Genomic DNA, 17465 nt, shown 5'->3' with positions numbered 1-17465 from the left:
GACTTGCACCTGGCTTCTCCTGCAAAGATGTCCACATTGTCAGACACCTCTGTCCAGCAACTTCATGATTCCACAAGCTCTTCCCAGGTGTCTTTCCATCTCAAAGGCTGATGACCTAGATACATGAATGTCACTGAAGAAATAAGTGAATAGGTCAAATAAAAGTTTGACACTTTCACCACACACAAATACATTTGAGATGGCTGAGACCAGGAATTCATGGAAAGCTTGGGTCTTAGTGTTGACCCAGGACTATCGCAAACCTAAACAGTCCCAACATCTCACTCAGCTTCTCGTGATGCAGTCAGGGCATCCTTTCAATCCACAAACATCACAGCATTGTCTGCAACATCAAGGTCAGTGAACTGTTTCTTCCTGACAAAGACACTGAATTGCTCCATAACTTTACCCAACACCCAGTCCAGGCCAGCACTGAACACAGCAGGAACCAAGACATGATCCTGATCAATAGCAAAATTCAAAGGGGGGGGGGGTCACTCTGTACAGAACTCACAGTACATATGGGCCACCTACTATATGTTGTCCTGCAACTTACTGGGGAACCGACAAATGTTCAGGATGTCCCACAGAGTACCTCGATCGACTAAACCAAACACTGAGACCAACAGCAGTTGATTTCAAATGTTACATAAGTTATATGTCCCTTGGAGTTGAGTTAAATAAATCAACTCATTTACTGTGGCAGGGTTGTGTGCACAACAGGTATCCAAACAGCATGCGTGAGCGTCAGCAACATTTTCCCGTCTACCAGCATCCTACCTGCTTAACCTATAAAATACGCCCAAGTACAGTAGTGTTCAGAATAATAGTAGTGCTATGTGACTAAAGAGATTAATCCAGGTTTTGAGTATATTTGTTATTGTTACATGGGAAACAAGGTACCAGTAGATTCAGTAGATTCTCACAAATCCAACAAGACCAAGCATTCATGATATGCACACTCTTAAGGCTATGAAATTGGGCTATTAGTAAAAAAAAAGTAGAAAAGGGGGTGTTCACAATAATAGTAGCATCTGCTGTTAACGCTACAAACTCAAAACTGTTATGTTCAAACTGTTTTTTTTAGCAATCCTGAGAATCACTAAACTAGTATTTACTTGTATAACCACAGTTTTTCATTATTTTTTCACATCTGCGAGGCATGGAGTCAACGAACTTGTGGCACCTTTCAGCTGTTATTCCACTCCAAGATTCTTTAACAACATTCCACAATTCATTCACATTTCTTGGTTTTGCTTGCATCTTTTTTGATGTCACCCCACAAGTTCTCAATTTCATTTAGGTCCGGGGATTGGGCAGGCCACTCCAAAACATTAATTTTGTTGGTTTGGAACCAAGATTTTGCTTGTTTACTAGTGTGCTTGGGGCCATTGTCTCGTTGAAACACCCATTTCAAGGGCATGTCCTCTTCAGTATAAGGCAACATGACTTCTTCAAGTATTCTGACATATCCAAACTGATCCATGATACCTGGTATGCGATATATAGGCCCAACATCATAATAGGAGAAACATGCCCATATCATGATGCTTGCACCACCATGCTTCACTGTCTTCACTGTGAACTGTGGCTTGAATTCAGAGTCTGCAGGTCGTCTCACAAACTGTCTGCAACCCTTGGAAAAAGAACAATTTTACTCTCATCAGTCCACAAAATATTCTTCCATTTCTCTTTAGGCCAGTTGATGTGTTCTTCTGTTGGGAAAGTGTAGTGACACGGACCCACAACAGGGGGCGTAAATGAACGGACAATGAAAGAGTCGAATATGAACACTTTACTGTTGTGAATGAGCACAACCACAATACAGAGGAATACAGAATTTTGCAAACAGTCAATCCACAATGGTGACGTGTGGGCAGGCTCGAGGATAGAAGACGTCTGTCCTGAGAAGAACCGGAACCACACGATTTACTCCGCCACCGAACCTGGAGAATACTGGAGCCGCCAAGTCCTGAGTCCCCAGGTGGCCACCGTCTCCGAATGTCGGATCTGGTACTGCTGGCGAGGAGCAGAAACAATAAGAAGTGGGTGTGTGTACACCCAGTAACAACAATGGTGGAGATTCCACCTCCACCTCTCACACACACTCGTGCAGCTCCTGTCTCAACACTTATCTGGCTGGGGTGTGAAGCGAAGCCGTCGCTGATTACACCAACCTCATTGATAAGGCACTCCACAGGAAAGGAGCTGCAAAATGAATTCAGACTAAGACACAATTAGCTTCTGGCTGAGGATATTACCTTCACAGGTAGATGATATCTCGGCAACGAGGTGGAGATGACGTCCGGGTTTTATGGAGTAGTATGATGAAGTGTAGATGGGTGACAGCTGTCATGAGATAATGAGTGACAGCTGTCACCCCCGGCTGTGTCCGTGGCGGCAGCGCCCTCTCGTGCCTGAAGCCCGCACTTCAGGCAGGGCGCCCTCTGGTGGTGGGCCAGCAGTACCCCCTCTTCTGGCGGCCCACACAACAGGACCCCCCCCCCCCCCCCAACAGGCGCCTCCTGGCGCCCGACCAGGTTTATCCGGGTGTCAGCGGTAGAAATCGGCCATGAGGGCTGGGTCCAGGATGAAGCTCCTCTTCACCCAGGAGCGTTCTTCGGGGCCATACCCCTCCCAGTCCACCAAATACTGGAACCCCCGGCCCATTATACGGACATCCAGAAGCCGGCGCACTGTCAAAGCCAGCTCCCCGTCAATGATCTGAGCAGGAGGCAGCGCCGGACCGGGAGCACAGAGGGGTGAGGTGTGGTGTGGTTTCAGTCTGGACACATGGAAAACAGGATGGATCCGCAGTGAAGCTGGGAGTTGGAGCTTCACTGTGGCAGGGCTGAGGATCTTGAGGATTTTGAATGGTCCGATGAACCTGTCCTTCAACTTAGGGGAGTCCACTTGGAGGGGGATGTCCTTCGTTGATAACCACACCTCCTGCCCGGGCTGGTATGCAGGGGCCGGGGACCGCCGGCGGTCTGCATGGGCCTTAGCCCTCGTCCGGGCCTTTAACAAGGCAGAATGGGCGGTACGCCACACCTGACGGCACCTCCGCAGGTGGGCCTGGACCGAGGGCACACCGACCTCTCCCTCCAACACGGGAAACAATGGGGGCTGGTACCCTAGACACACCTCAAATGGGGAGAGGCCGGTGGCAGAAGACACCTGGCTGTTATGTGCATACTCGATCCAGGCCAGATGGGTACTCCAGGCCGTCAGGTGCACGGATGTCACACAGCGGAGGGTCTCTTCCAACTCTTGGTTGGCCCGTTCTGCTTGTCCGTTCGTCTGTGGGTGGTACCCGGACGAGAGGCTCACGGTGGCCCCCAGTTCTCTGCAGAAACTCCTCCAGACTTGAGAGGAAAACTGGGGACCACGATCCGAGACTATGTCAGTTGGTATCCCATGAGACGGATGACGTGGTGGACCAGGAGGTCTGCTGTCTCCTGGGCCGTTGAGAGCTTCGGGAGGGCCACGAAGTGGGCCGCCTTGGAGAATCGGTCCACTATCGTGAGGATGGTGGTGTTGCCCTGGGACGGCGGGAGGCCCGTGACGAAATCCAGGCTGATATGGGACCAGGGGCGATGAGGCACAGGAAGCAGCTGGAGAAGTCCTTGGGACCTTTTGTGGTCTGCCTTGCCCCTGGCACAGGTGGTGCAGGCCTGGATATACTCCCGGACGTCGGCCTCCATAGACGCCCAGCAGAAGCGCTGCCGGACAACTGCCACGGTCATTCGCACCCCTGGATGACAGGAGAGCTTGGAACCGTGACAGAAATCCAAGACTGCAGCTCTGGCCTCTGGTGGGACGTAAAGTCGGTTCTTCGGCCCAGTTCCGGGATCCGGGCTCCGTGCCAGGGCCTCCCGGATGGTCTTCTCCACGTCCCAGGTGAGGGAGGCCACGATAGTGGACTCCGGAATGATAGGCTCCGGTGGATCCGACAGCTCAGTTTTGACTTCGTCTTTGTGTACCCGGGACAAGGCATCCGATCTCTGGTTCTTGGTCCCGGGGTGATAGGTGATCCGGAAGTCAAAACGTCCGAAGAACAGTGACCAGCGGGCTTGCCTGGGGTTCAGCCGCTTGGCGGTCCTGATATACTCCAGGTTCCGATGGTCAGTGAAAACTGTGAACGGCACAGACGCTCCCTCCAACAGATGTCTCCACTCCTCAAGAGCCTCTTTCACAGCAAGGAGTTCTCGGTTGCCGACGTCATAGTTCCGTTCAGCCGGGGTCAACCTGCGGGAAAAGTAGGCACACGGGTGAAGAACCTTATCGGTCTCTCCGCTCTGGGATAGTACGGCTCCTATCCCTGAGTCAGAGGCATCCACTTCAACCACAAACTGGCAGCTAGGGTCGGGCTGCACCAGAACTGGTGCAGTCGAGAACCGCCGTTTCAACTCCTTGAATGCGGCTTCGCACCGATCCGACCAGGTGAAGGGGACTTTTGGAGAGGTCAGGGCTGTCAGGGGGCTAACTACCTGACTGTAGCCCTTAATGAACCTCCTGTAGAAATTAGCAAAGCCGAGGAACTGTTGCAGCTTCCTACGGCTTGTTGGTTGGGGCCAATCTCTCACCGCCACAACCTTGGCCGGATCAGGGGCGACGGAGTTGGAGGAGATGATAAACCCCAGGAAGGACAAAGAAGTGCGGTGGAACTCACACTTCTCGCCCTTCACAAACAGCCGGTTCTCCAACAACTGCTGCAGGACCTGACGTACATGCTGGACATGAGTCTCAGGGTCCGGAGAAAAGATGAGTATATCGTCCAGATACACGAAGACGAATCGGTGCAGGAAGTCTCGCAAGACATCATTAACCAAAGCTTGGAACGTCGCAGGGCCGTTAGTGAGGCTGAACGGCATGACCAGGTACTCAAAATGACATAATGGGGTGTTAAATGCCGTCTTCCACTCGTCTCCCTTCCGGACCCGAACCAGGTGATACGCATTCCTAAGATCCAACTTTGTAAAGATTTTGGCTCCATGCAGGGGGGTGAACACGGAATCTAACAAGGGCAACGGGTATCGATTGCGAACCGTAATCTCATTCAGCCCCCTGTAATCAATGCATGGACGGAGTCCGCCATCTTTCTTGCCCACAAAAAAGAAACCTGCACCCATCGGGGAGGTGGAATTCCAGATCAGCCCGGCAGCTAATGAGTCCCAGATGTAGGTCTCCATTGATTCGCGCTCAGGTCGTGAGAGGTTGTACAGCCTGCTGGACAGGAACTCCACGCCTGGAATCAAATCAATGGAACAATCGTACGGATGGTGCAGGGGAAGGGTGAGTGCCAGATCCTTGCTGAAGACGTCAGCAAGATCGTGGTACTCAACCGGCACCGCCGTTAGATTGGGAGGGACTTTGACCTCCTCTTTAGCCTGTAAACCGGGAGGAACCGAGGAACCTAAACACATCCGATGGCAGGTTTCGCTCCACTGAACCACCACCCCAGACGGCCAATCAATCCGGGGATTGTGTTTCAACATCCACGGGAAGCCCAAAATCACTCGGGAGGTAGATGGAGTCACAAAAAACTCGATCTCCTCCCGATGATTTCCAGACACCACCAGAGTTACAGGTTGTGTCTTGTGCGTGATTAAAGGGAGAAGGGTGCCATCTAGTGCCCGCACCTGCAATGGCAAAGGGAGCGCCACCGGAGGGAGCCCTACCTCCCTAGCCCATCTGCTGTCTAGCAGATTCCCTTCTGACCCCGTGTCCACCAGTGCTGGGGCTTGAAGGGTTAAATCCCCACTCAGGATTGTAACTGGGAGTCATGTGGAAATATGTGTGTGTCCCACGTGAATGTCTTGGCCCACCCTAAGCCCAGTTTCTAGGGGCAGGCGTTGTTGTTTAAACCGCTTGGGGCAGTCTCTCTGCTGGTGCTCACTCGAGCCGCAGACAAAGCACTCCCCGCGGGCCAGCCTCCTCTGTCTGTTAAATGTGGCCCTGCTCGTGTCCATAGCTTCGTCAGCAGGGGGAGCTGTTGCCACACGGAGCGCTGAGGCTGTGGAGCGTGGGGAGGGCGGAACCTTTTCGGACCCGGAAGGGAGAGGGACGGCGAATGCCCGGCCACGTCCTTCGTCTCGCTCCGGACGGCGTTCCTCCAACCGATTGTCTAACCGTATAACGAGATCAATAAACCCATCTAAATCCCGCTGTTCGTCCTTCGCTACCAGGTGCTCCTTCAGGACCGACGACAGTCTGTTTATGAAGGCGGCGCGGAGCGCAACGTTATTCCAGCCGGACCTCGCAGCCGCGATGCGGAAGTCGACTGCATATTCAGCTGCGCTCCGGCGCCCCTGTCTCATTGACAGCAGCACTGTTGAAGCAGTCGCTCCTCTGTTAGGGTGATCAAAAACCGTTCTGAACTCCCTCACAAACTCAGTATAAGTGGTAAGGAGCCCTGAATTTTGCTCCCAAAGCGCCGTAGCCCAAGCGCGTGCCTCACCACGAAGCAAGTTAACTACATAAGCCACCTTACTGGCGTCAGACGCGTACATTATGGGATGTTGTGCAAAGACGAGCGAGCACTGCATAAGAAAGTCAGCGCACGTCTCCACACAACCTCCGTACAGCTCTGGGGGACTTATGTATGCTTCAGGGAATGGTGGGGGGGCTCGTTGAACGACCAGTGGAACGTCTTTATTCTGCACTGGGTCGGCAGGAGGAGGAGCCGCAGCAGCGCCCTGAGCGTGCGCTTCCACCTGTGCGGTTTTAGTCACATAGCACTACTATTATTCTGAACACTACTGTATGCTCAGGAAGCAGATCCTTGATTGTCCAGTGTATTCAGTATGTTCTTCCCACACTAATATTTTGTCATAGACAGGTTAAAACAACATACCATAATTTCCAGACTATAGAGCGCACCTGAATATAAGCCACACCCAGCAATTTTAAAAAGAAAAAATAAGTTGTACATAAATAAGCTGCACTGGTCTATCAGCCACGGGTCTCCACATTGTAACATGAGATATTTACACATAAAGATGTTCGACAAAAAGATTTTTAAACTTTTAATTAAATACGCACAGTAAATGGTTCTTTTCTGACGAGCACATCATTCAGCGCACCGTGTCGCGTGGTGTCTCCGCAGCGGAGAACTGAGTAATTTTAACTTTTTTTAAATTTTTCTTTGTGGATCATGAGATAATGTCATCGTGCAGTGAGGATCGCCTTGTGTCTGTGGTAAATGAGACGTTAAGGTGCTGTGACTTTTTCAACTTGTAGCACCAAGACAGAGACCCAGTGGAGAAGTGGGGGAGAAAGCTCCGCTGACAGAGGCACAACTGTAGCGCAAAGAGCCAGAGGGATTTTTCTTCAGCTATGACAAGGAATTAAAGTATTTTCAGACATAGTTTTCTTCAGGACGTGTTAATGAATCCACTAAAACTAACAGGTAAGACTTTCAGCCAATTAAAGGACAGCATCAATTGATGTATTTCGACTTGTGAGAAAGCCTGTAAAAATCCATCAATTAGCCGCATCATTGTTTAAGCCACAGTGTTCAAAGCGTATGAAAAAAGGAGTAACTTATAGTCCAGAAATTATGGTACTTCACCCTGAACCTATTATGACTGTACGCATGTACCATATATACAGTTGTATGTAAACGTTTGGGCACCCCTGATGAGTTCCATGATTTTCTTTTACAAATCATTGGTTGTTTGGATCAGCAATTTCAGTTAAATACGAGGTCTGTTAGAAAAGTATCCGACCTTTTTATTTTTTTTCAAAAACCATATGGATTTGAATCACGTGTGATTGCATCAGCCAAGCTTGAACCTTCGTGCTAATGCGTGAGTTTTTTTCACGCCTGTCGATTGCATCATTCGCCTGTGAGCAGGCTTTGTGTGAGCAGTGGTCCACACCTCTCGTCGGATTTTTATTGCGAATAAATGTCTGAACGATTTGGAGCTTTGCTGCATCAATTTTTTCCAGAAACTGTGAGAGACCTAAAGGTGGTAACCACTCGGAAAATTCAAATGGCTTTCAGGGACGATTTTATGGGGATTACACAGATTAAGGAGTGATCCAGCTGGTTTAAAGACCGCCCACAGCTGCTGAGAGCGCACCGCGCTCCGAGCGCCGATCGACAGGCTCAAACCCCTCTGGAACAACCAGATCATTTCCAACGTGAAGGCTTTGTTGATCCGGGACGTCGTCTGACTTCCACAAAAATGGCAGGAGACGTGGACATCAGTACGTTTTTGGCACATTCCACTGTTACAGGAGTTTTTTTCATGGAAAGAAAAGCGGACGGATGCACCACGGAGCCGCTCATGGCGCGGCACAAAACCACCTCCGTGTTGGTCTCACAGGACGGCTTTCAGATGGCTGTCGGTGGGTTTTCAGTCGTGTGACTAACCGAGAAATTGTGGATGAGCCTGGACATGCCAGAACATGTCCTGTGAGGCTTCATCACGGCGTTGCTTTGCGCCATGTGGCTCCACCGCGACGCGCGGAATTCCTCGCACGTCTGTCTCAATGTGCCGAAAAAGTGCTGCACGTCTTCCGCAATTCCTGTGCTAGTCAGACGATGTCCCGGATAAAACACAACGTCCAGTTTGGAAATGAACGGCACATTCCACTGTTACAGGAGTTTTTGTCATGGAAACAGGAGCGGAGGAATTCCGCGTGTCGCGGCAGTGCCGCATGGCGCAAAGCAACGCCGTGATGAAGCCTCACAGGACATGTTCTGGCATGTCCAGGCTCATCCACAATTTCTCGGTTAGTCACACGACTGAAAACCCACCGATAGCCGTCTGAAAGCCATCTCAAAGCCCTCCTGTGAGACCAACACGGAGGTGGTTTTGTGCCGCGCCATGAACGGCTCCGTGGCGCATCCGTCCGCTTTTCTTTCCATGAAAAAAACTCCTGTAACAGTGGAATGTGCCGAAAAAGTACTGATGTCCACGTCTCCTGCCATTTTTGCATAATTATTGTATGGCCTTGCCTTACAATATAAAGCGCCTTGGGGCAACTGTTTGTTGTGATTTGGCGCTATATAAAAAAATTGATTGATTGATTGATTGATTGATTGATTGATTTTTGTGTAAGTCAGACGACGTCCCGGATCAACAAAGCCTTCACGCTGGAAATTATCTGGTTGTTTCAGAGGGGTTTGAGCCTGTCGATCGGCGCTTGGAGCGCGGCGCGCTCTCAGCAGCTGTGGGCGGTCTTTAAACCGGCTGGAGCACTCCTTAATCTGTGTAATCCCCATAAAATCGTCCCTGAAACCCATTTGAATTTTCCGAATGGTGTCCACCTGAAGGTCTCTCACAGTTTCTGGAAAAAATTGATGCAGCAAAGCTCCAAATCGTTCAGACATTTATTCGCAATAAAAATCTGACGAGAGGGGTGGACCACTGCTCACACAAAGCCTGCTCACAGGTGAATGACGCAACCGACAGGCGTGAAAAAACTCACGCATGCGCACGAAGGTTCAAGCTTGGCTGATGCAATCACACGTGATTCAAATCCATATGGTTTTTGAAAAAAAATAAAAAGGTCGGATACTTTTCTAACAGACTTCGTACATCATATAGCAGACAAACATAGTGATATTTGAGAAGTTAAATGAAGTTCACAGGATTTACAGAAAGTGTGCAATAATTCTTTAAACAAAATTAGTCAGGTGCATAAATTTGGGCACTCAAACAGAAAAAAATATATCAATATTTAGTAGATCCTGCTTTTGCAGAAATAACAGCTTCAAAACATTTCATATAGCTTCCAATGAGAGTCTGGATTCTGGTTGAAGGTATTTTTGACCATTCTTCTTTACAAAACATCTCTGGTTCAGTCAGGTTTGTTGGTTTCCGAGCATGGACAGCCCGCTTAAAATCACACCACAGATTTTCAATAATATTCAGGTCTGGGGACTGAGATGGCCATTCCAGAATGGTGTACTTGTTCCTCTGCATGAATGCCGTAGTAGATTTTGAGCAGTGTTTAGGGTTGTTGTCTTGTTGAAAGATCCAGCCCTGGCACAACTTCAACTTTGTCACTGATTCTTGAACATTGTTCTCAAGAATCTGCTGATATTGACTGGAATCCATGTGACCCTCAGCTTTAACAAGATTCCCAGTACCTGTACTGGCCACACAGCCCCACGGCATGATGGAACCATCTCCAAATTTTACTCTAGGTAGCAAGCGCTTTTCTTGGAATGCTGTGTTCTTTTTCAGTCATGCATACCGTCCCTTGTTATGTCCAAATAACTCAATTTTAGTTTCATCAGTCCACAGCACCTTATTCCAAAATGAAGCTGGCTTGTCCAAATGTGCTTTAGCATACTTCAAGCAACTCTGTTTGTGGCATGTACGCAGAAAAGGCTTCCTCTGCATTACAGCATCTGTGCAAAGTGTGCTGTATAGCTGAACGATGCACAGAGACACTATCTGCAGCAAGATCATGTTGTAGGTCTTTGGAGCAGGTCTGTGGGTTGACTATGACTGTTCTCACCATCCTTCGCTTCAGCTTATCTGAGATATTTCTTGGCCTGCCAAATACAGGCCTTAACTAGTACTGTGCCTGTGGTCTACCATTTCCTCACTATGTCCCTCACAGTGGAAACTGACAGCTGAAATCTCTGAGATAGCTTTTTGTATCCTTCCCCTCAACCATGATATTGAACAATCTTTGTTTTCAGGTCATTTGAGAGTTGTTTAGAGGCTCCCATGTTGCCAGTCATGAGAAGAGATGCAAAGAGGGGAAACATTTGCAAATGGCCACCTTAAATACCCTTTCTCATGATTGGATTCACCTACGTAAGGAGGTCAAGGGTCAGTGAGCTTACCAAACCAATTTTGTGTTCCAGTAATTAGTGCTAAATGTATTCAAAATCAATAAAATGACAAATAAATAATTATTGCACACTTTCTGTAAATACCAGAAACTTCATTTGAAATATCAGTGTGTTTGTCTGCTATATCATATATTTAACTCTTTAGTCCTTCAACAAATACATTGTTGGATTTAGCTTCATTTATTTGGGCAAAATTCATGTTCATACAAATTTTATTTGATATTTGTCACATTACCATGCTGCTTTTCAGTCATCAGAAACAAAAATCCACTGTATAATTCAAATACACTAATGCATACGTGCATAGTGTGAATGAAAAGACAGATACTGTCTGGAATATGTTGCTATCAGCTGGGAAAGTACAGCAGGAATGCACCTTTTCATGTTTGCTCTTGGGCATTTATAAGGCTTTTGTCCATACTTCTGGAGGTTTTGAGAAACACAGTTGTGTAAATAATGCAAAATCTGTTTGCTTAGGCATAAAGAAGATTGGTTGCACATCTTTGGGTTTTTAAACCACATAGAAGCCGTATCACTGCTCTGCCTGACATGCAACGGCCCCAGACAATATTTTATATTTCAGTGTTTTTCCACTACCATTTATTGTATAATGGATTAATGCTGCAAAAATGCTCAATCTTCCTGTGTATATTTGTGTAATTTCTGCTTGTAATATCTAATTCTACTTAATATAAGGCAGTCATTTAACAAGTAAAATTTCACTAAGATAAAAGGACTTGTTTTTAGCAACAAGATCATCCTTTATTTCACCCTGAGATTTTCTGCTTTGTTATTATGAAGAATGATGCATGCATCCAATGTTAACATTTGCTGATCAAACTAGTGTCAATGTGTCATGAAACCAATGACCATCGCCTCAGTCTTGTCATAATTTAAGAGTGAGAAATTACAGTACATCCAGTTTTCACTGAGGCCAGACAATCCTTTAAAATCCTATTCTGAGAGATTATTTGCATTAATCAACATTTAAAGCCGAGTTTCATCATCATTACAGAGAATAGTAATTCCATAGTGTCACAGAATCTGTCCAACAGATGCTATGTAAAGACAGACTTGCAGAGGACCTAATACAGAACCCTGCAGTACCTCATATTTTACCGTTTTGAAGGAATGATGTTAAGACACATTGAGGTTGGTTTCAAGAAATATCATGTCAACCCTGACTCAAAACAAGACATTTCCAAGACACACCTACTGACTTACTTAGTTACTGAACAAGATTTAAGATATACTTATCTAAAATCAAGTGTTTTTATAGCTTACTGAAATTTTATTTGGCAATTAATTTTGTCTTGTATTAATTGTAAATTACTTATTTTGACAAGAAAGTAGACAAATATTCCTGGTAGGATTTTGTATGTTTGCAGTGTATCACAACAAAAACTTTAAGATGCAAAAAAAAAAAAACAATCTACCTTAACATTAAAAAAAATTAATGTACTATTGAGGAAATGGAATCAATTGTCTGATTCATACATTTTAAATTAAAATGCTTGACTTTAACTTTGCTCTTGGCACATTGACTCCAGAGACTATTTTTAAGGCCAAGGGGGTGCAGGTTTTCTTTGCAGCCACTGACTCCACCAGGTGATTTCACTGATTAATATCACTTTGAGCAGATGGAATCAGTTAATCAGTGAAATCACCTGGTGGAATCAGTGGCTGCAAAGAAAACCTGCACCCTCTTGGCCCTTTCTGGAACAAGTTGCCCACCCCTGCTCTAAAGGTTGCAGACAAATTGCAACAATGGCAATCTGTTGTCTCCTCACAAGTGAAATTATCGGAGACGTATTTTAAAAGAACACTGAGTCACAGTGGCTCCCTTTCAGCAGCAACGTTATAAGTGTGGAAAAGTTAGAATGTGAGGGAACAAAAACGAGGCCTTGTTGAGTTCACAGCACAGATTCAATGGCTTCTGGTGTGGCTGCTGATACTTTGGTTTGGTGCATGACAAGTGGGGAAAACTCCTCCTCAGCCTGAATGTTGGCCGCTGCCTCCACATGGACCTCCGTCAGTTCCTCATCCTGTAGGCTCTTCTGCCGCTTCTTCATCTCCTGCTGATTGATGTGGTGAAGGATCCCAGCACCCAGAGCATCACCTTCCACATTCACAACTGTGGTAGTACGGTCCCTACACACAAACATACACACAAACTGAATACACATAAAAGACTCACAGCAAGGATGGTTATCAGCCTAAAGTACGTGTAGAGTGGGTTATATAAAGACAGACATCACCATCTTATGAAGAAAACAGCTACAGAGATCATCTTTCTGTGAGGCTTACTGTATAAAAAGTAATTTACTTAAATATACACTCAATACTTCTGGTTTTATTTTATGTTATGGTAATTTTATTTGATAAAACATACCAACATGGCTAAGCTCAATGGTCACCTGTATTGATCAGAACCAAAAATTTCAGAACTGGATATGGAGAAGGTTTTTGGGAGTTGCTTCATGAAATTTTGCAGACCCACTGACTGAATGACTGACTGACTCCATTAATCTAGTGTTAACCCAGCAAATTATAGGGAGTAATTTAACAACAATTGCATTAATCACTTACATTAATCACTTGTTTTTACATTGTGAAATACTTGTTCCTTTCTGTAATGTTCTTAAATCCCGATTGCTCACCTTTATTTTTTTGTTTGCTAACTTTGATCCTCTAACACAACTGAAAGGGCTGTTCTTCATTTTAATTTAACTGTTGTCACATTCTGGTCATGTGAACGTTGACATAAGACTGTACCAAACCCAATAAAATTCAGCATTTTCTAAATTACTGCTTTGCTTTTCTCATTAATTGAATTTGCTAGTTCTTTTAGGTTCACTACTTTCTAGTAAATACATTTAACATCAAACTATAACGTAATGCTAAAATACCCTTGGCCATACGAGCATTGTGTTCTTTATAATTTGCAGTATTAATATGTATATGTCGCGGACATGAACGAGCAAAGTGCTTCAGCATCTCACCATGTCATTTAAGTTCCTTCAGACTGTTTCAGGGAAGCATTAGCATGGCTTTTTAAGCATTTTGCCCAATTACAGCCCTCTTAACCCCCTGCCACTTTAAGCATTTTTTTTAAATGTAGATGTAAATTAATATTCAAAGTTTTCAGCTAGTTGACAGTAGGGCTGTACAATATGGCCAAATTATCATATCTCAATATTGTCATATCAGTATGATATACGATATGACTATGATTTCACACAAAGTACAGCAACAGTGAAAATTAAACATTCTTAAACAAAACAGTAATAATACCACACTCATTTTGCACTCATCATAAGGTTAGGATACTGTACCCCCCAAAAGTATTTCACACATTTTAATCTGTTTATGCCATTTCAAATACAAGAAATACAAAATATGTAAAGAATAAAAATTTCTAAAATGATCTTCCTCAAACTCAAACTTAAAGTAAATATCTAAAACTTGATAATCCCTGTAAATAATAATCGGTTTTATTGCCAGTTTTCTTCAGACAAGTCACAGGACAGAAACATGAACATTTCCAAGTCACCGAATATGTCTTGGACTTTATTTACATCAATTATGAAGAAATACAAAAGTTTCTTTCACCAAAACATCAAATCTAGGCTTGCATCTCAGATGTACTTTCTGGCAAATTGTAGTTGAACTTTCAGGTCTTCATTTTAAGAAAATCCTCCTCTACACCACTTCATCAGGAAGCTGTAATTTATATCAAGTTGTAGACATTTGCTTTCATTTTGAGTTTAAGGAAGATAACTTTAGATTTATTTATTTGTTTGTATTTTAAATGGCATAAACAAATAAAAATGTGTGAAATACCAAATGTTCCAATACTTATGAGTACAGTTGAGAAACACTCTGTGGCATGTGCATTTTTAAGTGAAATGCATCATCCTGGTGTCACTCAGAGATCAAAAATAAGAGGTTATTTAAGTCCTTCAGACAGCAAAATTAAGAGGTTATTTAAGCAACAGCTGGCCTGCTCATTTAAAAATCACTGGAGACACACGCATAAGGCAAACCGATTAACAGAGAAGTGCCACTTTCAACAACCTGGACCTCATTTCTGGCATAAAATATGGTTGTTTACTGACCAATATAACGTTGGTGTCATTATTAATCCATGGTTCAAATGACATGTTCAGTTCAAATCTGAGGCAAATATTTTTCTTCTTCCACTCAGGTGGATTAGAACGTTTTGTGGTATACAGCACCAACTACTGGACAGGAGGAACTTAGCAGTCAATGTGACTCACTAATTTAAAAATGCAGCTCTTTTCAACCAGACGTGCGGTGCTGTGACATGTCAATCATCTGTGTCCAATCAGATTTCAGGGGAGTCCAGTGAAACCCCGGCCTCCACTCTAGCTCCGCCCATGCCAGGAAGTGTTCAACATTTGACATTTCCTGTTTCACTGTAGACTCAAAATTTGGCACTTCCTGTTTGGGACTCCCTGTACCATGAGCGAGCTTTGCGCTGCTGCACGGCGCTTCACTCGTAATATGTATATGTCGCGGACATGAACGAGCAAAGCTCTTCAGCATCTCACCATGTCATTTCCGGTTTGTGGCTTCGTCTACCATCAGTTTGTGGCTTTTTATGACAATGTTGTCCGGTTTGTGGCTTTTTCTCCACTGGGCAGATTTTTTGTGCCATTTCCGGTTTGTGCCTTCTTCTACCATAAGAGCAAGCTTTGCGCCACTTTGCTCATATTAAGATGCTATTGTCTTACGTACAGTTTGTACATGTTCAAATCAAATCATCATTTGTGTTGTGTGGGCCGCCAGAAGAGGATGTACTGCTGGCCCACCACCAAAGGGCGCCCTGCCTGAAGTGTGGGCTTCAGGCACGAGAGGGCGCTGCCGCCATGGACACAGCCGGGAGTGACAGCTGTCACTCATTAATTCCTGACAGCTGTCACAGATTCTTCATCATCGCACTCCATAAAGACCAGACGTCATCTCCACCTCGTTGCCGAGATATCGTACTTCCTTGGAGGTAATATCCTCAGCCGTTTCTTTTGCAATATATCTGTATATTGTGAGTGTTTGCAGGAATACCGGTTCCTTTTTCTGTGGAAGCTGAGTGAGTGCAGGACGGCACTCTTTTCCTCTGAGGAATCACTGCGGTACTCTACTGCATATTGAGTGAGAGGTGGAGGTGGCATTCCCACCGTTGTTGTTACTGGGTGTACACACACCCACACTTGACTGTCTTTGTTCTCGCCAGCAGTACCAGATCCGACAGTCGGGGACGGTGATCACCTGGGAATTCGGAACTTGGCGGCTCCAGTATTCACCAGGTTCTGTGGCAGCAGAAATCGTGTGGTTCCGGCTCTTCTCAGGACAGACGTCTTCTATCCTCGAGCCTGCCCACACGTCACCTTTGTGATCTGACTGTAATTATATTCTGAGATTGTCTGTATTTCGTTGTGCACGTTTCACAACATTAAATTGTTACTTTTTGGCTCATCTATTGGCCGTTCATTTGCGCCCCCTGTTGTGGGTCCGTGTCACTACACTTTCACAACAATTTGTTCATATTGTGCAAATCAAGGAATATTTATAGATCACCCTCTGTGCATTTTTGGTCATTAATGAGTCAAATTTCACTCCAATGGACAAATGGATGGATGGAAAGCCTTCACAATACCCGATGGCTATATTTGATGGCCTCAGGCAAAAATGAGTTCTGATACTTGAATACACTTATCAGATATTAAGTTGTACAATTAAAAGTGACTAACGTTTACCTGACATATTTCTCATAAAGCATCTGAAGATTTATTGAAATGTGACTTCATGTAACACCCCCAGCAAAGTGATGAGATTGAAACAACATGAGCAGAACTTGCACACATGGGTCTTATCTTTGGCTCAAAACCAAAAACAAGCTGAGGGTGGCGGGGGCAGGTTTTCTTCACCTGCTGACTTCTCATGAAACAGAAACACTTTTTCCTTCTTCATCCATCCATTCATGAATTTTCTATACCGGCTTACACCAACTAAGGGTCACTGGGCGGGGGGGAGCTGGAGCCTATCGCAGCAGTCGTAGGGCGTGAGGCTGGGTTCACCCTGGACAGGACACCAGTCTGTCACAGGGCTCCTTTTTTCATACAGAAAATATTTATTTATACTTACTCCTCTTTAATAACTCGTGCGTCAATAACCGCTAATGTACTAACTGAAAACCTAACTGTGATAATGCTAAACCACGAAAACATTATGCTGAAGCTAACTGCTAAGTTTTACGCTGGCCTCCTGCAGACCATCACAGCGGGAGCTCTGAAAACGGAGGTCGGCCTTGAAGTCCTGAGCGATTTCTCTCACCAGGCGCTGGAAGGGCAGCTTGCGGATCAGCAACTCAGTGGATTTCTGGTAGCAGCAGATCTCTCTCAGCGCCACTGTGCCAGGCCTGTAATGGTGACGCTTCTTCACACCGCGGTAGCTGGAGCACTCTTCCAGGCGGCTTTGGTAACCAGCTGCTTCCTCTGAGCTTTTCCACCGGTGGATTTACGGTGGTCTGCTTGTTTCTGGCCATATAAAAGCTTCCTTCAGATCTGCTCTGCCTATTCTCCTCAGCCAGGTCTCTCTGCATCGCTTAGAAAGCTTGTAACAC

General features: G+C 45.5%; 1 protein-coding gene across 1 annotated transcript in view; it reads right to left on the bottom strand.

The window, feature by feature from the left end:
- Positions 1-12657: 12657 nt before the first annotated feature.
- LOC117523086 (neutral amino acid transporter A-like) overlaps positions 12658-17465 on the bottom strand; it is a 49687-nt gene continuing 44879 nt past the window's right edge. Inside the window, exon 8 of the mRNA XM_034184502.1 lies at positions 12658-12973. Coding sequence (XP_034040393.1) covers positions 12736-12973 — 238 coding nt within the window. The 3' untranslated portion in view covers positions 12658-12735. The remainder of the gene's footprint in view (positions 12974-17465) is intronic.

The sequence above is a fragment of the Thalassophryne amazonica genome, chromosome 13, assembly GCF_902500255.1.
Source record: "Thalassophryne amazonica chromosome 13, fThaAma1.1, whole genome shotgun sequence".
In the NCBI taxonomy this organism is placed as follows: domain Eukaryota; kingdom Metazoa; phylum Chordata; class Actinopteri; order Batrachoidiformes; family Batrachoididae; genus Thalassophryne; species Thalassophryne amazonica.
The sequence above is the reverse complement of the archived record's forward strand: the minus strand, read 5'-3'. Positions and strand labels throughout refer to the sequence as shown.